We start from the raw sequence: 20,253 nt of genomic DNA, 5'->3' as shown, positions 1-20,253 counted from the left end.
AAGAACAGAACCAATACAATGTGTATATATACTTTAAAGGATATGTGTTTGATTGGCTTACATGAGAGGGACTGAATCAACGACCATCTGCACTGAAGAAAAACAGCCAGATTCACTGTCCAGAAAGCCCTAGGTCTCAGCCACCCCACTCCAGGGCTGGAAGCAGAAAGCTGCCTGAAAGTCAGCGGTATTAAGTCCACACTAAATGGCTACAGAAATAGGCATCTGATGTGAGCCAGTAGGTGCGCTCAAAAGGAACTTTGCTGGTCTGTGCTCTTCCTGCAACTCCTTTCTCATCTGGCTGTCAGCTTGTGGGAAGGCACTGCCCTATCCCCTGAAGATCTTCCTGCCAGGCACTATTCCACATCATTTCTGTAGAAATTCCTTCATAAATGCACAGGGGACTTCAGTAGTGTTAGACATCTCTTAATTAATCCAGGTGTGTACACGTACACAGAGAAATAGACAGTTCAGTTGTACTATAGCTATTTAAGAAGTTGTATTGGTATTTGTAATCTTTACATGAAAACAAAACTTTCCTTGCCTGTATAGAAGCTTTCACAGGAAAGCTTCTCCAACTTTTAAGGGGAAACATGAGTTTTTTTCAGAATCTTTTCTTGAAAATGGAAGACATACATCTCAACTTACTTTATGAAGTCACATCATCCTGCTTCCAAAAACATAGACAAAACTGAAAATAAAACTTAAGCAGCGTTGGTTATAAACATAGACACAAAAATCCCTAAAGAATTATTAGTAAATTAAATCCAGTAGTATATATAAAGAATAGGGGTTGTTTCTCCTAGGCTGGTTCAGACAAAAGAATTGAAATCATGTGATCACATGAAATAGTTTATCTTCAAGTCATCCTTAAAAACAGGAGGAAATTTATTAGCTCAATAAGGAACAGCTACCAAAATTATATCTAGAGTTAACATAGTAAATGAAGAAAAACTTTTTTCCTAAGACATGAAGGAAGACAGAGTTATCCTGTGCGCTCCTCTCTTGTTGAGCATTGCCTTCAATATGGCAAGGAATGCAACGGTTCAGAAATCTTAGGGGAGTGCCATCCAAAAGTGAGTAAATCTATATGGAAAATTCCAAGAAATCTACAAAAAGAAAAAAAGGAACTGGGAAGGTTAGCACAGGTCAACTATTTTGTGTCAATATATAAAAGCCAGCAATGAACAATTATAAAATATTTGAAAGTATCACAAAAACATTCAAAATTGATATATTATGTTCTATTTTAATACACCATAGTGTAATTCCATGTTTTTATACACCAGTTAAAAGCAAATTTAAACCTTAATAAAGGCTTGAGTATAAATCTACCAAATTATGTGTAAGTTCTCCGTATAGAAAACTGATTTCAAAAAAAAAAAAATTATACACCCAGGTTAGTGCCAGGAAACTCTGGGATCACAGACTGATTTTACAGAGTTAAGATGTTATTTCTCTCATTGAGCAAAATTTCAATAAAACCTTAGCATGATTACGTTTCTAAAGATGAGTAAATTGATTTAGCCCAGGGTTTACACACACACACACACACACACACACACACACACACACACACACACAAAAGGTGTAGAAACAGGGGATGATGGGCTGGGAGGTGGGAGATTTACACTGTACGGTTTTTCGGTTGACTAGTAGTTCTGCAGCCTCCACGTCAGCGTGACACAGGTGAAGGACCCGGCACGGGTAAGTCGGGTCACAGACCGGGGCCCAGAGGTCGATGTGCACAGAGGTGACCACTTGGTTTTGACAGGTGCAAATGCAGTTTAGTTGTTAGTGGAGGTGTAAACTGTGGTCAGTCCACACAGTGGAATACTTACTCATTGAAGGTGACATATTCAGATGATATGGATATATGTCAGTTACTATGCTATGCTAAATGAATTTCACAATGCGCTGCATAAAGCCACTTAGATAACATGGTAGAAAAGACAGCTGTACTCTCAAACTTTCATTTGAGGAACAAGATCACAGTCATGTCCTTTGTCCTCCATGTGAAGGCAACGTCATTACATATTAAGTATGATTCCATGTCTTCCTTAACCTTCAAACTTCTGTGCATACTTTTGCTTGGCCCCAGCATGGCTGTAAACATAGATATGGACAACAAAACTGAAGGGCTACAAGGTGACCATCTGAAGGAAAACATGCCCATGGCAGAGTCTCGGATCCCTGACAGGAGATCCAGCAACCTGCCATGTCTGCTACTCTCTTCTCCCCTTCCTACCCATGAGAGACTGCAGCTGACTTGAAAGGTGTTTCTGGAGAATCATGCTCATGCCACCCAGCACCTCAGAAGTGAGGCTTAAAACATTTGGGTGACTGGGCAAGTTGCTAAGGTTTGTATGTTTGTTTCCATCTTGAAATGGGTGTTGGCAGCTGAGCACAGTGCCATAGTGCTGCAGCCCCAGCACTCGGGAGTCGGAGATAAGGGATCTCAAATTCCAGGCCAGCTTGAGCAACATGGCAAGGTCCTGTCTAAAAATACAGTTTTTGAAATATCTGCGAATATGTCTCAGATGGTACAGTACTTGTTTGGAATAAGTGAGACCCCAGGTTGAATCCCCTGTTTAGGGCACTGGGGTGGGTAGTGGGAATCACATAATATTGGTGCTATTACTCATTTGTAAAGATTTAATGGACCTTAATGTCACAATGCAGATCTTGTGTATGGTAAAGTGCTTAGCAAATATATCATTAATATTTGATAGTAAATATAAGAAACATGTGTGTGTGTGTGTGCGCGCGTGCGCGTGCACGTGTGCATGCGTGCTTGTGTGTATTGCATCTCACAGCAATCAGAGCAAGTTCACCTCTGAAAACTGTTGTTGTTTCTTGTGGTTCCATTTTGGTTGGAGCTGCAGTTGTTTCTTTCAGGCAGTAGATGCCAGTAGAGTTCTTTTTCAATAAAAAGCAAATCCTCTGAGCAACCCCATAGCAATAGCTTCCTGGGCACATTACCAAGAGAAATAGTTCAAAAATTGAATATTCTACATTCTGCATGGTTTTTCAAACAAAAGGAAACAGTTTTATTTAAGTAAAAGAAGAGAAAAGCTTTCAAACAGCATTTTCAAGATTCTTAGTTTGTGAATTTTACTTTTTTGCTATAATAATTTTATATCTTATGTGTTTTAGTTAAATGAATCTTAGTGTTCTTGTTTGAAATGTAGGACTTCTGTATTTAATCAGCATCAACCGTAAGTCTGGCTAGTTGTCTGTTAAAAATGAATATGGGCCAGCTGAAATGTTATACTTAGTTGTGTTCGACAAGGAAACACCATGGGTAGTATCTAGGGAGGCCAGAGAAGCCGAGATGAGTAATTGTTGGTGCTGATTGAAAGCAGGGACAACAGGAGGATTTGGAAATCTGCGTTTGCACTTAATAAGCACAAAAGCATGAGGACAAACTTTGATTGTACAAAACTATGAGGAGTCCAATAAGTCACTTCCGTTGTTATCTCTACATAAGCTACTTAGTGCTTGCTAGTTTATTTACAAATATAGTCCTATTGTAAATAATATTCTCTAGTATCCAGTGATTTTACTTGGACCTTTAGAATGCTAACAGTGAATACTGCAGCTACATGTTTATTGATCTTGTAATAATGTGCATTGCACTTCACAAATCCAGGTAAGACAGCAGGGACGTGGGTTGATAAACGGCAAATATTAATATGAAATGATAAGGGCAGTGGAAACAGGAGAACAGTTTACTTTTCTAAGAGTTGTGTAGAAATGCTATGCTGACAAGGTGACATTGGTGGTGAGCTGATAATGAATACAATTCTGTTAGGAGAGCAAGTCAAAGGAAGTCAGAGTTTTTATCCATGTTTTGCCTACTAGTCACTGTGTGCTCTCGACACTTTTAAACTCTGCAGGCTCCCAGCCGTCTGTTTTGTGTAAGACGTTACCAGGTGTCAATAAGTCACTGATTATACACATTTGATGATTTTTAGAGAAAGATACACGTGTTAAGGTTAATCCTATGGCCCTATCTATCCTGATTCTATTACACTAAACCCAGCCACTGCTGAGCTTTCCATGGCAGAGTTCTTAGCTCAGTTTCCCCAGCAGACCTGCTTGTGAGCCTGCATGTGTGTTGCCATAGTTTAGTTCCATTATTTTTTCTGCTTATTTGATTTACCTTTTTGGTTCCTATTCATTGTGTTAAAACAATTAATGGGAAATATGGACTAAGTTATTTTCAGAAAGATTTTTTTTAAGTCTTTCCCTTTATTTTCCCTCTTTCCTGTATTTGAACTTCCAAAGGGAAAAAACCACACATCCCTGACACAGATGTTATCAAAAGGCAAACACTCCAAATCCTTTTTAAATGCCATTGAGTACCCGCTATCCTGCAGACTGGAGAGTTAAAATTTTCTTTGTTGTAGGTGATGTTTCTAAGAGATCATTGAATCAGAAGATGAAGGAAGCAGCAGTTTAGTAGGAGTTTAACACTCATTAAACAATTGGAAGGAGTTCTTTTTCTCTGAATGAAAATTGCTTGATATGGCTAACAGCCTATAAAATTATAACTTATAGTTGCTATATATCTTACATAATTTAAATCTGATTTTTCCCCAAATGTTAGAATGTTTTGAAATTTACTATTTATAGACAGGCACATATCCATAAATAAATTTGATAAGCAAAACTGGTATGCTAAATTTCTGTAATTCCCATATGTATTAAACTTAAGTGCATAAATTAGCAACTTTGAGTTCTTTGAAATTAGTTCAGGTTTTTTTCTTAGTTATGACATGTTATCAGTTGTTTTTTGAAAGAATCTTGTCACATCTATTCATACCAATTTTGATGGAAAGTCAACTGCTTATGAAGATTCATAAAGTGTGTATACCAGCTGACTTCCTGTAAGCTAATTCTAGCATGTTAATATTTGGCCTTTGGTTACATGGGGTTGTAATACATGTTTAACTAGTTTCCCATATTTTGAAAAATACTTTTTACCCTGCTCTATATGTAAACCTTTATAGTTACTATGCTCATTCTTATGCATATTACTATCAGAATAGTAAAAACCTAGAGCCTTTTAGCAGATATTGTAAGTTTTAAAGTGGGCATCTCTAGCTGAGATGAGAAGTTTCGCAAAGGAAGGCTCGGTACTGTGCTGTTTTATATTAACAGGAAGCAGCAGCAGTAGTGGTTTGTAAACCCTGCAGACAGGAAGTTTAACACATGCATAGCTCTTAGCTTCTTGATAGGAAGTTGAGCTCCTTCTGGAAACATTTGCAGTTACTTTAAAGTGTAAATGCACGTGAATGGCAGCTTACAAAGAACTGTCCTGTAGCCAGCACACGGGCACATCCACCGCCCTCCAGAAACTGGAAGGTTTTGCTAGCCGACTGTTTCACAGGCACTCCAAAGGCGCGGCACATGACCAGAGGGCAGCTTTGGAGAATGACAGCCTCCGGGGCTCTGAGCAAACTGCCTTATGGGACAGATCAAGTAAGTGGTTTTTAACTGATACGCAATAATTAGCAGCTAAAGTACTTGAAGTTTCAGGATGAAGCACCCGGACCCAGTTTTGTCTATTGTTTTATGATTTGCAGAAGGACATTTTTCAAGGTGGTGAGAAATTCCATAAAAAATTAGTAAGTTGTGCTGAATCATGTGTAGTTCATTTTTTAAAAATTTTATATGACTACCTAGGTCAAATATCAATGATAAAATTGTCAGTGATATTCTTATATAATTTCTAATATATGTCACTGTGTTTTTTACTTTTTATTCTAAGATTAAAAACAAATATAAACAATAATCTGCTTACTTTTCAATTTTTTTATTTATAACTTTATATTTTGAATGTGACAAAAATTTGCTTACAGTTATATTTTATTGGGTTTGTTGCCTGTTTTTTAATGCATATGTGAAAGTTATTTCAGTTGTTACAGACAAACCTTCTAAAATAAAAGTAAATTATTAATCTATGTAAAATTTTACATTTGTTACATGATAGACATTAAAATCTTTCATATTTGCATTTTACATCATGCATAAATATGACTATAGATTAAACAAGTTGTGTATTGTATTACATTTCTTCAGGACCTGTTAAAATGCTCAGAGTTACTGTTTTGCTAAAATGATTTAGCAGCTTTGATGGCATGAAGTTTAAAGGCTGAGTTTCACATATACACAGCACTGGTACCTCCATTTCCCATGTTAGCTAGGGCCCTTCCCAAGGAAAACGAAAACCGCCCTGTGGTTAAGGACAGAGGCAGTTGCCCTTGGCATTACAGCCTTTTCTGGTGTCATCAAATAGAACTAGAATTTGCCTCTTTGTATTCTTGGATTCCAAAGCAGTTAAGGAAGAAAACTCATTTTTAAAATAAAAATATACATGTAGATGGCTGTGGAGAAGCTTAGGCTATGTTTTACTGCATCAGCATTTTTTTTAACTCCTTGAAGCTACTCTAGGGAGAAAATGAAAAAGCATGTTTTTGTACAAAACTACCTTCATTCAACATATTCTCATTCTCTCTCTCCCTCTCTCTCTCCCCCGCCCCATGTGTGTGTGTCTATGTCTGTCTATCTGTCTGTCTGTGTGTGTGTATGTGTGTTTTCACACAAGATCTCCTGCCTCAACTTCCTGAATGCTATGATTATAAACCTGTACCATCATGCCCAACTTCTCAAAAGATCTCACTACTTCGAATTAATCTTCACTACATAGGAAGTTAGCAGGTGTAAAGTCTCCTATGTGTCTAAGTTCATGAACTGCTAAGAACTGGAATAACAGCACAGGATTACAACCTTCTTTGTGACAAAATCTTGATGGCCCTGCTGCCTGCTCTGTAAATTACAGTCTTCTAAACCCTTTTGGAGATAATTTTTGTTCTTTAAAGGTATTTTTAATTTCAAACAAGGAACAGGGGCAGAGTTGATTTTCTGCTTTTGGAACAAATACAAGGGGATTTAAGCATTGGAAGTTATGTTTGAACTGAAGGGCTGTAAATGTACAAGACCTGTATACTTTCTGTAACGTTTTTAAATGCAACAATAGAATACAGTATTGTGACATGATTTCTTGTAGAAAAAAAAAGACTCAAAATGCTGTTTTTTTTCTCTATTGAGAAGAAAAAACAAAGAAGGTGGTAGGATCATGGCATACAAATGCAGTTATGACCAAACATTGTAGCTCTGAATAATGAGCTTGGGTAAGAAATGGTTAAGAAGCAACTGAAGTTCAGTACATGTTCCTCCACCCTCTTCTCCTTTTCATATCCTCAAAATATTCTAATAGTCCCCGTGATTTTATGTGTAAGAAGGAACACAGTAAGCATGCACTCTTGTCTGTCGATGTAGATGAGAAAATTCAGAGACTAGAAACTGTAATCCTGTCATTTCTGTACTCTGCATTTATTTATTTTGTGTGATGAACACATTTTTTATTCATTTGTGTGTGTGCTAACAGAGCTTTAAAAAAAAAAAACTTGTTTCGGGGTGTGGGTGGAAACGCGAACGTGCAGAAGTCGGGGGACAGCTTGAAGGAGTTGGTTCTTTCCTTCCGTCATGTGGGTCCTGAGATTCAGCTCAGGTCAGCAGGTTCAGGGACAAATACCTTGTTCCCCCTGGAGCCGTCTCACCCGGCAAAGGAGGAGCTTTGGACAAGAAAGAGTTCAGGCAAAAAGCACTGTTGGCAGCTGCTTCTATGGAGTTCACTTGAGCGGCTAGTTTGAGCAGAAAAGGGAAACCTGGGTCTCCTGATACCCCAGGAGAGCCTTACCCCATTGTGCTCTAGTAAGAAACAACCAAGTGTGGAAATCACACTTGAAGAATTAGGTTCATGGACTATTGGGTCAAGATTGAAGGCTAATTTAGGCAAATATGGTTTTGGTTTTTGAAACAGGTTTTTTGTTTGTTTATTGGTTGTTGGTTTTTTGGGTTTGTTTTGTTTTGTTTGTTTTGTTTTAATGTGGCGGCTCAGGTTGGCTTATAGGACTCACTATGTAGCCTAGGCTGGCCTCAAATGTGCTGAGATCCTGCTTCAACCTGAGGATAATAGTCACGTCCCTTTCATTAGATGGCAGATATAAAATGTGATAAACTTTAATCAGAGTTTCTCTCTTCTCCAGGAACATAATCTGTGGAAGTAAATAGAGAACATAGGCTACATAGTCATTTCTACAAGTTTCAGTTTTAACTACCAAATTAACATTAATTCCTGATTAGTAACTTAAAATATAGAACAGCTATTTCCGTGCACACTTAAGTACATCAAGTTCAAAGTAACAATGCAGAGGAATTCTTCTTTCTGTCCTGACTCAGAATAAATGGGGTTATTGACATTCATTGACTTGTCTTCCTAGAAAATTTACTGTATTTCCTTTTAAATCTTTTTTTTTTTTTTTTTTTTTTTGGTTTTTCGAGACAGGGTTTCTCTGTGTAGCTTTGCATCTTTCCTGGAACTCACTTTGGAGACCAGGCTGGCCTCGAACTCACAGAGATCCTCCTGCCTCTGCCTCCCGAGTGCTGGGATTAAAGGCGTGCGCCACCACCGCCCGGCTAAATCATTTTTATTATAATTGCAGTTACATAAAATTGAAAGTAAGTGAAGGTTTGCATATTGTGAGCATTGATTTTCACACTTAACAATGTTTAAGCTGCAGCATTTTTAAAGAGCAAATGTGTTGATACCATCCAGCTTATTACCTGTCCTTCCTTCCCAAGAAATGCTTGTCAATTTCTATGATGTCTACAAGTTCATTTTAATAAGTGTATATTTAAATACTGTAGTGAATAAGTAAATGATTTAGGATATGAATTTCCTCAAAACTAGATAGCTGGAGTGACTGTAATAGACTAATATATCACTTTTACTTTTTTTTTTTTTCTGTAACAGGGTTTCTCTGTGTAGCCCTAACTGTCCTGGATCTCACTCTGTAGACCAGGCTGGCCTCAAACTCACAGAGATCTGCCTGGCCCTGTCTACTGTGTGCTGGGATTAAAGGCATGCACCACCACCACCAGGCTTCTTCTGAAGTTCTTTAAACTCAATATGTTAGTTCTTTGAATTTGTATAATTGTAACTTCTAAATTGCTTTTTATCTCTTTTTCATTCAGCAACTATTTTATGAGCTGACTGATTATAATCAATTTCTACTCATATGAAAAATCTTTTTGAATATTTATGTTATCATTGTTTGTAAGCTTTGATTATAGGGGTCATAGATACTGCTCCGGGTTAAGAGCACTTGCTGTCCTTGCAGAGCCTTCAGTTCCCAGCAGCCACATGAAAGCTCACAACTGCCTGTAATTCCAGTTCCAGAAGATCCAAAGACCTCTTCTGGCCGTCTTAGGCACTAGACACACATGTGGTGCTCATACATATATGCAGGAAAGCATTCATACACATAATATAAAAATAAATCGTTTTTAAAACTATGAATATAAAGATTTTGGGGGAAATTAGATGATTTTTATCCTCAGAAACAACAGTAAGAATAGCAGCCAGAAGCAATGTAATATTTAAGGCACACAAATATGTAGAATGTTGGTCTGTAATAAAAGGAAGCCAATACAGAGTCTCTATTTCTCACCCCGCCCCATGTCTGTGTATGTGATGCTGAGCATATAACTCAGGGAAATGAGCATGGTAGGTAGGCAAGCGATATTTCCAGCCCATTTACATCACTTTTTTAAATGGAAAATCAGAATATAATGACACCTTAAGATAATAGAAGAATTTGAAACATGCAATTCAAAAGTTGATTTGCTTATTCTTCTAAAAGGAAGTGCATATAGCTAGCATAGTTTTCTGTTTTCTATAATGATGTTTGTAACATCATTACAACGGTGAGTAATAGCCAGATAGTGAATTTATTCTCTCTCTCTCTCTCTCTCTCTCTCTCTCTCTCTCTCTCTCTCTCTCTCTCTCTCTCTCTCTCTCTTTCTCTCTCTCTCTCCCTTCCTCCCTCCCTCCTCCCTCCCTCCTCCTCCCTCCCTCTCTCCCTTCCTCCCTCCCTCCCTCCCTCCTCCCTCCCCCTCTCCCTCCCTCCCCCCTCCTTCCCTCACCCCTTCCCCCACAAAACCAGGTTTCTCTGTGTAGCCCTGGCTGTCATAAAACTAGCTTTGTAGACCAAACTGGCCTGGAACTCACAGAGATCCTCCTGCCTCTGCCTCCTGTGTGCTGGGATTAAAGACGTGCCCCACCACTGTCCAGCTGTGAATCTTCTTAACAGTATTTGTTCACAATACTCTGATGAGAATTTCCTTTTAGATTTCTTCCAGTGGTAAGATTTGTTCATATTAATGTTTCTTTCAGATAACAGCTCGTAACAAGACTTCCAGGGCACCATGTTCCTCCATCTTTCATTCTTACTAGCATTTACGATTCCTTTCTTCATATTCTCTTCATCATCCTCTCTCACTTTTAGTAAGACTTGGAGTTTTAGGAGTTGGAGTTGTGTGTCTGTTCATCCTTGTATTATGTCTGTCTGTACAGTTTGATTTTTAACTCCCTGGAGGCATAAAGAATGTGGGTTTATTCTGACATTGCTACCCTGTTCTCAATAAATGCTTTATTTGTTATCTTAACATTTTATAGTCTTTAGACTTGTGCTAATGGATTCTTTCTTTGTTCTATTATGATTTTTGCACTGTCTTTGAAAGGTTTATGGTTATTCACTAAAAATATGAAAATACTCACCCGACCCTAGCAAATACTGTATTTCAGAGCCCAGGCACTTTCTGCTGTTACCTGTGTGTTTATATTATGATTTGTAATAAGAGTTCAAGTAATCAACAATTTCATCACATCTCTTTGTGTCTAATCTCCCACTCTTCCCTCAAACTCATAAATACTCAGGTACTTCCTCTTTCTATTAATTTCTTTTCCTAGATGTTTTTGTATCACTGGACTTATATAGCATTTAGCATACTGCTTCTGATGTCTTTCATTTATATGCAGAATGTATCAATAGTTGCTTCCTGTTTGTTGTAGAATCTACTGTGTTGTGTGACTCTGTGATTGACTAACCCAAGCGTTGTTTCTTGATTTTTGGCTATTTGGATAATATCATAAACATTTTTTAAAAAGTTTGTGCAGACAATTCTTTTTGTTTTTGTTTTTGTTTTGGAGTAGATATATAGGAGTAGACTAGGTATAAAATAGTTGTCATGCATTTTTATGTTTTTAAGAAATAGCCAGCATCCTTTCCCAAAGTAGCTGTGCTATTTATTACTTCACTTGTAGTGTAAGAAGAGTCCAGTTTCTTCATATGTTCATCAGGACTTGGTATGGCCAGTCTCTTGGAGGTTTGAACTGGTATTTTACAGGGTGGTTTGAACTGGTATTTCACAGGGTGATTTCATTTTCTGTATGCATAATAACTAGTGGTATTGGTTTATTTTTATAGTCTCAGAAGCCATTTATGTATCTTGTTTGGATACCTGTATATTTAAATATATTTTTCACTTTCAAAATTAAATTGCCTTTTCTTTATAAGTCTTAAGAATCCATTATATATTCTGAATCCAGATTCTTTTGAAGACTTGTAATTTGCAGATATTTGCTCTCAGCTTCTGACATGTCTCGTCCTTTCTTAAAATGATGTAGTTGAGGAGGAAAAGTTTGTCCCTTTAATGAAGCCAGTTTTATCTATTCCTTTCCTTTGTGTATTGTACCTTTTGTGCCAGGCCTTATGAAGTCTTTGTCTTACCAAAAGTTATTCATATTTTAATCTGTGCTTTCTCCTACAAATCTGTCTTCAGTTTTATATTTGATGTGAAATATTGGTTGTATATGTGTCTGGTTTTTATTACTTCATTTGTTACAAAAACTATTTACTCCATTGAACTATTTCAATTCCTTTGTCAAAACTCATTGACTCTCAAAGTATAAGTTCCTCTGTGAATCCTTAGCTCTGGGCCAGTGAACTATGTATGTTTGTTTTTATGCTAGCCACATTGATTTGCTCACTATGAGTTTAAAGTAAGTTTTGAAATTAAGTAGTATAATTCCTCTAATTTTGTTATTTTACTAAAATTATTTTAGCTACTCATGGGCTTTGTCTTCCCATATAAATTTCTGGATTAGCCTGTCAGTTTCTAAAGAAAAGCCTGCTGAAGTTTCTGTAGATACTGTGTGGAATCTACAGGTTAAATTGCGGAAAATTGTCGTCATAACAGTAACATGCCTCTCCATCTCTTTAAATGGTCTTTATCTTCTGTGGTCCACTGTAGCTAGAGTTTCCCTGCCTTGCCCACAATCAGGACAAATCTTTGTCACCCGCCAGTCCCACAGCCGCTCAGACCCAACCAAGTAAACACAGAGACTTATATTGCTTACAAACTGTATGGCCGTGGCAGGCTTCTTGTTAAATGTTCTTATCGCTTAAATTAATCCATTTCCATAAGTCTATACCTTGCCACGTGCCTGGTGGCTTGCTGGCGTCTTCACATGCTGCTGGTCATGGCGGCGGCTGCAGTGTCTCTCTGCCTCAGCCTTCCGCTTCCCAGAATTCTCCTCTCTCCTTGTCCCACCTACTTCCTGCCTGGCCACTGGCCAACCAGTGTTTTATTTATTGACCAATCAGAGCAATTTGACATATAGACCGTCCCACAGCAGTCCACACGTCTCTGTGAGTTCATATCTAAGCACTTTAGTTCTACTAATGCTATTGTGAATGAGAAATTATTAATTTCAATTTTGGATTCTTTCCTGTTCTTTAAGTTATTTTTATAGTTTCCGTTTAAAATTCTCTTTGGGTCATGTTGTCTTCACGTAAAGCTTCTTACATATGTGAATGTCCTTTCCTTCATTAGTATTTTCCTTCAATTTTGTGGCTAGCCATAGTCTATGCAGACAAGTGCTTTGTGCCCAGTCTTACAGGGAAAGACTCCATCTCTCCCTGTCAGGTGTGATAGGAATCATTGCATTCTTCTCTCCACCATCAGTCTGAGAAAGTCCCTTCTAGTCTGGCTTGTTGAGAGGATTTTATGAGTGCTGAAGTTCATGGAATGCTGCTACTGCACACGCTCGTGGTCATGTGGTCCTTTGTTCTATTAATGTATTTTAGTAATTGATTTTCAGTTTGGAACTATGTTACTTCCTGAGATGAGCATACATGGTCATGGAGTATAATTCCTTCAACAGACTTGCAGGCCTGTGGGTAGAGATCTTTGTGTCAGTGGAGGATGCTGATCTGTAGTTATGCTTAGGTCTTTGCCCAGCTTTGCTTTCAGCCCTTATAACATGAGTCACAAGTGCTCTTTGCTCTGAATTCTGTATATTCTGAATATTCTGTGCTTGTTAAAATTGGTATTATATTTGATAACTTCATGGTATTCATTCTTGAACCCATTTGAATTTCAGCTTTAAGTTATGGGAGAAAAACTTAACTATTTTAATACTTTTATGTGTCTATTCGTGATTTCTACTTCTTTCTGGGTTAGTTTTTGATAATTTGTAACTTTTAAATATTTTATCCATTCATTCAACTTAGTTCTGGTAATACATACTTTTTACTAATTTATCTAAGTCATCTTATATGCTTGGCACGTATCTTAGTTATGGTTTCTGTTGCTGTGAAGAGACACCATAACCATGGCAACTCTTATAAAGAAGACATTTAATTTTAGAGGTTCAGGCCATTATCATCATGGTGGAACATGGTGGCATACAGGCAGACATGGTCCTGGAGAAGCTGAGAGTTTTACATATCAATATGAGGGCGACAGGAAGTAGTCTGAGACACTGGGCATGACTTGAGGGTATGTGAGACCTCAGAGTGACATACTTCCTCCAACAAGACCATACCTACTCTAAAAAAGCCACACCTCCTAATAGTGCCACTCCCTTTGGGGGCCCTTTTCTTTTAAACCACCAGAGAATGAAATTGCGATAATGTTTTCTTATCTTCTTGTTTCTCTAGGCTTTGTGATGATATTGTTTTTTATTCTTTAATTCAATAATTAATATTTATGTCATATTTAAATGTTACTCAGTCTAGCATTACTGTAGTTCCATATTGTTGGTGAGACCTGCATTTTTAATCACTTTTGTATTTTCAATTTTATTAATCATTTCTTCCATTTTTGTTAGTTTCCCACTTAAAAAGCAACAAAATGGAAGAAATTACCACTTTGGGACCTGTTAGTCAACCCATGATCTTATATTATCACAGTTGGTTCACAGCTGGCAACAGAGTTCTCTGAGGTTGTGGGACCTCTTAAACATAGGAAGCATGTGGCCAGCATGGATCCCCAGGAGCATCTCAGAAATGGTTGTAGGTTGTTTCCTTGCTGTGCAGAATGTTTACTCATTTCCCTTGGGAGTTCTTTGTGATTTGAGGATTTCCAAAATCTTTCTGTTGTTGATTCTTTAATTATGCTCTTAAAAATTATTAACTGTATGCATTTATGGTATGCACGTGCGTGCGTGTATGGTATGTGCATACTGTTGCACAGATATGGAAGTCAGAGAACCAACCAGTTACAGGGAGTTGGTTTTCTCTGTCCACCTTGTGGAGCTTGGGGATAGAACTCAGGTCACCAGACTTGGTACCAGGTGCCTTACCCACTCAGCTATCACGTGAGCCCTTAATTATACTTGGTAAAAGAATGTATTTTAAAAAATTGACTAAGCCTTTTGAATTAACTCACTTACTGTATTGTCTTACATATGAATACAGAGCATTTCCATCTACATGGTAAAAGAATCACATTCTGCTGACTTTGGATGCTGAATTTTATGGATTGTGCAAATTTGGTTTGTCCTTCTTCACCTTCTCTAGGTTTTCTATGATTTATTAAGAAGAGAGTTTTGAAATCACCAACTCTAGTCATGCTTTGCATTGCTGAGTTTCAGTGACTAGTGACCTACCTCTGTGGTACTATCTCCATTAGATCATAATGGAACTGAAACATTCGTATTGCTTAGTGATGCTATAGCTGTCCTAATTCCATAGTCCACTGCATTGTTCCTGTGTTTATAGAAATGCTGCCATCAACAAATCTCCTGCTCCGACAGTTGTATAAAGGGGCAACACATATAATTGTAGACCTACACAATGCTTGGTCATGGGAGTAAACTGACTTGTTGCTGGCTTATGTGATTTTGGTGCTATGCGGTTTATCATTATTTTAGAACATACCCTCTGTTTATGTATTAAAAGAGTCTATTCTGGAGCAGTAAACCAGGTTATATGAAAAGCAACCTCATATGGCTCACACTGCATTTCTGCAGCTTTTTTCTCTCATGTTTGATTCAATCTCGTATCACTGTGCTCATCAAGTGCCTTAAACATATGGAATATGGAATACCTTGCCATGTTGCCAGTAAGAGACCACATCAACTGACCTGGGAGTGAACGAAGCAACTCAGGACTACATATGTGGAAAATCAGTGAGAGTCATTGCTTGTTTGTTGGGCGTGTTCCATTCTGTTAAGACTCTGCTCTTGAAGAACAAGAGCAGAGACAAAAACTATGGAAGGATGTGCTTCGTTGAAAGAGATTCCAGAAAGAACTATCTCACTAATATTTATTTCCCTCTCAGCACCATAAGGTTAATAACAATCATATTTGCGATGTAGAAAGGAAAGCCTGATTTTACAATGATGTTAGATTGTCTAGTAGTTCTGGGTGTTTACATAATTAAGAATCATTATTCATTAGAAAATTAAAAGTGAGTGGTCTGTGGGTATAGACATGAAGACAACTGAAGCATTGGGGAACCCCACAATGAGCTAATTGGAGAGGGAAACTGCTTGCCAGATGTCTGGGAGAGCAAATCTGGCAGAGCAATAGGCTGCCCCAGTGGCTTAGGTGTGTCAGCGGCGGAGGAGGGGCATCTGCTGTCTAGGTGTATGAGCACACTCTGATGTTTGCACAGCACAATTGCCTCCAGACACATTCTGTGTACTGTATCCTTGCTATGAACAGCACACGGTTGTACAGTTAGTAAATGACCTAATTCTCCTTTCAGTTCTGCCAGTGTCTGTTTTCATATTGTAGGGGCTCATCTGTTCCATCAGATGTGTGCTCAGTGGTTACTTCCCTAGTTGTGTTGGATTTATAGTGAATGGCCTTTTGTTTCTTTAATAGTTATCAGTGAAGTGTTTTGCCCAATATCAGTGTAGGCACTCCAGTGTCTTCTGGCTGTTGGGGTGAGGGCCTTTCCCCCTTTTCCTTTTTTCCTGTTTGTGTTTACAGATTCAGAGTGTCTCTTACAGGTGCCATTTATTTGGACCTTGCTTTTTAATCTGGTTGATAATTACTGCTTTTCATTTGTGTTTATTTCATTACATTTGATGTAATTGTTGACATGGTGGGTTTATATCTTGTTTTATTGGTTTCTATTTCATAGATTTTGTTCTTTGTTGATCCTGTCTCCCCTTTATAATGCCTTCATATTTATTGAGCAAACACAACTTACACTATTTGAAAGCCTCTGTTTTTTTTAACATAAATATTTTTTTTTTTTTTTTTTTTTTTTTGAAAGTTCTCTTTCTTGTTTTTTTTAACATAAAATATTTTTTATGCTTAATAGACATTATTTTTTTTTTTTTTTGTTTTTAATGTTTATCTGATAACAATCTACTTTAGGATATAATTGACATAATTTCTAGTAAATTAGAACTTCTTTGCACTAATATAATAAATTTATTGTCTTAATATGATGTTTTCATATATATTGCATTTGTACATTTTGTAAACTCATACCTAGCAGGTTTAAAATTGGATACTCAGCACCACACATACTCACATATGTAAGACTCACATAACCATGATGTATATCTATGCACATATGTATATATATATATATATTTCCTTACTGGTTTGTCATTTCCTGTCCTTAGTTTCTTCCTGTCAGCTTACCCTGTAGTGGCATTTCACTGCCATCTGAAGACTCCATGTGCATTTGCACTACGGCTCATGTCCTCTGCTGTAGTTTTCACTGCCATCTGAAGACTCCATGTGCATTTGCACTACGGCTCATGTCCTCTGCTGTAGTTTTCACTGCCATCTGAAGACTCCATGTGCATTTGCACTATGGCTTGTGTCCTCTGCTGTAGTTTTCTCTGGGAATGTTCTGGTTTACTTTGTGGAAAGTAGTTTTCCTTGATATACAGTTCTTAGCTGACAGTTCTGTTTCTTATTTCTTCTAGCATTTTCTATGTATCACTTTACTGTTTCCTGGTCAATCTTACTTCTAAAGAGAAGTTAACACTCATTGTATTGCTTCCCCCTTGTACATGAGCACTGATTTTTCTCTTCCTGTTTTTAAAATTGTTTACTTTATCTTTATTTTTCACTTGAATATGAAGTGTCTAGATGTGAGTCTTTTTGCTTGTCCTAGTTAGCATTAGCCTAACTCTTTGCTTCTCTTGGTTCATGGACTGTAAGTTACTCTTTTTTCAAATTAGGGCATTTTTAGTCGTTATTCCTTTCAACGTTTTTCCATTCTTTCCTCCTGGCTCCTGTTAGATGTGTGTTGGGCCTTCAGTATTAAGTACATTTCTAAGACTGTTCATTTTTCTTGGTATTGTTCATATTTACAGTCTGTCTTCAACTCACATTTACAGGTTAGATCTTTTTCTTTCTGAAATGTGATGTTAGCATTATAGTGAGTTTAAATTTTTTGTATTGACTTGTCAGATCTCTACTTTCTATTTTTCATATTTCTCTTTCTGTATTGAAATTTCCATCTGTTGTATCGTTCTCATCAAGTCTTTAAACAGTTCCCCTTCATTTCATACAACATTTCACTAAATGTTTGCAAATATTTTCTAAATTGTACATAAATCCCATTTCTGGGACACTTTCTGTTGACTGCTTATTCTTCTCATTATGAAGCATATGGGTTTGGGCAAAAATCAAGTCCTTAAAATGAGATATTTGAAGTAGCTTGTATTTGGCTTAATTTTTTTTTCTCCAAGAATTGGTTTTTCGTTTTTTTTTTTTTTTTTTTTCTACATCTTTAGCCCAGTTTGTGGATTTAATGTCCTTCATAGTTTGTGTCCTGAGTCCCAGAACTCAGTTGATTTATACTATCAGAGGTCATACTGGTGGGACAGTGTATAGATGAGAAAGTACACGTTTGACCCACAGAAGCTTCAAGTTTTGGATCTCAAATGGGGTTATGATGTCCTGTGCATCCGGGGACTTTGAGAACATTTAGCTCCTTTCTGTCTTGTTGCCATTTCCTTCCTAAACCTCTTGCTGGACCCTCAGTCTGCTGTCCATCCTGCATGGCATCAAGCTAAGGGAGCTGGCAGTTTCCCCCACCAGTTCCTCACAGTTTGCTTTTTTACTGATAGTGTGACATTGTGGAACTTTGGCTTCCTCTGACAGTGCAGCCCCTAAGCCTTCCAGACCTAACTGGAGGGATCTGAGTGGACAAGGAGAGCACAGATTTCAGTGTTCTCACCCAGAGCCTTGTGGTGTCTCCGGATACCTCTCAACATGTCTGTGCTTGATCTGTACCAGAGCAGTGAACCTCCTTCCAACAGTTCTGTCCAGCTTGCTAGTTGTGTCTTGGGGAAAGTCCCTAACTGGATGTCCATCACCGCAAGTCCTGCAACTTTAAAGGAGCAGATTCATCTGCTAAAGTTCTGCCACACAGACATGGTTCTCTAGGCCCTTTGTGTCATTAGTGGTACAAATCTTAGGTCTGTTGAGAATAGAACCCACTCATCATGCTATCCAGCCTAGCCACTTTACCGTACAATCTATCCTCAGAGTCCTGTTTAATAGGAGGAATGTCACAAGTTGCCAGTAAATGTTACAATGGTTGCCAGCAAATTTGTTGTGTTGTCTTTAAAAAAAAAAATACCTGGTTAATATCAGATACTTAATGCTGAATTTAATGGAAATTTGCAAGTGTTATTCCCTGATTTTCCTTTATAAAAGCAGGTTATGTATGGCATTATATTATGCCTCTCCCAGATACAGAATGTTGAAATGGTTAACATTTGTGCTGCAGTATAGCTTTTGGCTCATGAAAAATGAAAGCTGTCAGCGATCTGGGCAATAAGATTCATCGCCAATAGTCACTAGCAACAGCACACAGCACTTTAGTCTCAGTGAGGTCCGCAGCTAGCACTAGGAGCTGCTGTAATGAAAGGCGTTTAGGTGCAATCATTCTGCTGTTTGTTCCTCACCGGATTCAACATGGGATTGTGTGAGTATTTAAAGAAAAAAGCATTTTAAAAATATCTTTAAGAGGTGTATAAAAGGGCTAGTTCAGTGCTTAAGTGTATAGAATGTCGTCATTTGGAGATCATGTTGCCCTAGAATAAAAAGGCATTTTGTTTTGGTTCATTAAAGCTTTAGGAAAGCTACCTCCTGGTTAGAAGGAAACTGATAATGCTGGTCTAATGTTGCCGTGGTAACAACTTGTGCTGTTACAGTTGAGAATATCGTATACATCCTGGTTCACATTTTCTCCCTGCCATTTTGAGTTATTCTGGAGGTATAGGAAGGAAGCTAGGATAGCTAGCCTAGAGGGGGAAAAAAAAACCTAAACCTGGTTACATAAACATCTTTGGCATTACTCTGTTGTCTAGGGGTACCGCCTACTGGGCATTAGGCTTTGCTTCTGGGGGCTTTTCTTTTTAAAACAAAAGAGAGCTCTTGATTGTCTGCTCCTGCTCCAGCATATGTGTTTACACCATCGGCTCTGCCTCCAGAGATTAGCATAACTCCCTTTGCTGCTGGGCTGTTGTTCTGAGCAATATGCTCTGGAGAGGTTGGCTGTCATCATGAATGGTGAGTATGGTCTCGGAGACTCTTCAGCTATATATGTATATATTTTTTAAATATTTAACTCGGAAGGAAAAGGTATTTGTGTAGAGGTGGTTATAAAAGTCAAAGCTGTGGTAAATGGCATTTGTGTTGATGTTTTTAAAGCAGGCATTATTGTAAAATGCCTTTAAAAGCCATTATGAACTATAAACAATAACAGTATTGATAGCACCAGCATTCCATTTCTGATTTTCTTTATGGTTTGATTTCTTGTATTCACTACCAATGTTGTTGTTGACTGTGTTGTAAATTAATAAGTAGAAGACCCATACACTACAAAGAGGTTTTTATTTTAGTATATGATGCTCGAGATAATTATATTTAACTTGACTTTAATTAGTTTTGTCATCTAAATACTATTTTTTGTTGGCTTCTTTTGGGCTCTATTTTTAAAATACTTATCCTGAAAATAAGATGCTGCCAAAATTTTATTGATTTTTTGGGGGGTGTTGCTTTTAATTAT

General features: G+C 37.6%; 1 protein-coding gene across 4 annotated transcripts in view; it reads left to right on the top strand.

Annotated features, from left to right (window-relative positions):
- Window positions 1-20,253, top strand: part of Prkacb (protein kinase cAMP-activated catalytic subunit beta) — a 99,420-nt gene that overhangs the window by 34,818 nt on the left and 44,349 nt on the right. The window contains exon 1 of one of the 4 annotated variants that reach the window (XM_028876855.2): window positions 5,213-5,487. The exons of 1 other annotated variant lie outside the window; for it this stretch is intronic. In XM_028876855.2, the coding sequence (XP_028732688.1) occupies window positions 5,301-5,487 (187 nt within the window). In that variant the 5' untranslated portion in view covers window positions 5,213-5,300. Of the gene's footprint in view, window positions 1-5,212; window positions 5,488-18,993; window positions 19,168-19,250; window positions 19,755-20,253 lie in introns of those variants that run through there. 2 more of the 4 variants (XM_028876856.2, XM_028876857.2) reach the window with 2 other exon arrangements.

Source organism: Peromyscus leucopus, chromosome 6 (genome assembly GCF_004664715.2).
Source record: "Peromyscus leucopus breed LL Stock chromosome 6, UCI_PerLeu_2.1, whole genome shotgun sequence".
Classification (NCBI taxonomy): Eukaryota; Metazoa; Chordata; class Mammalia; order Rodentia; family Cricetidae; genus Peromyscus; species Peromyscus leucopus.
This window is presented reverse-complemented; position numbering and strand designations above follow the sequence as displayed.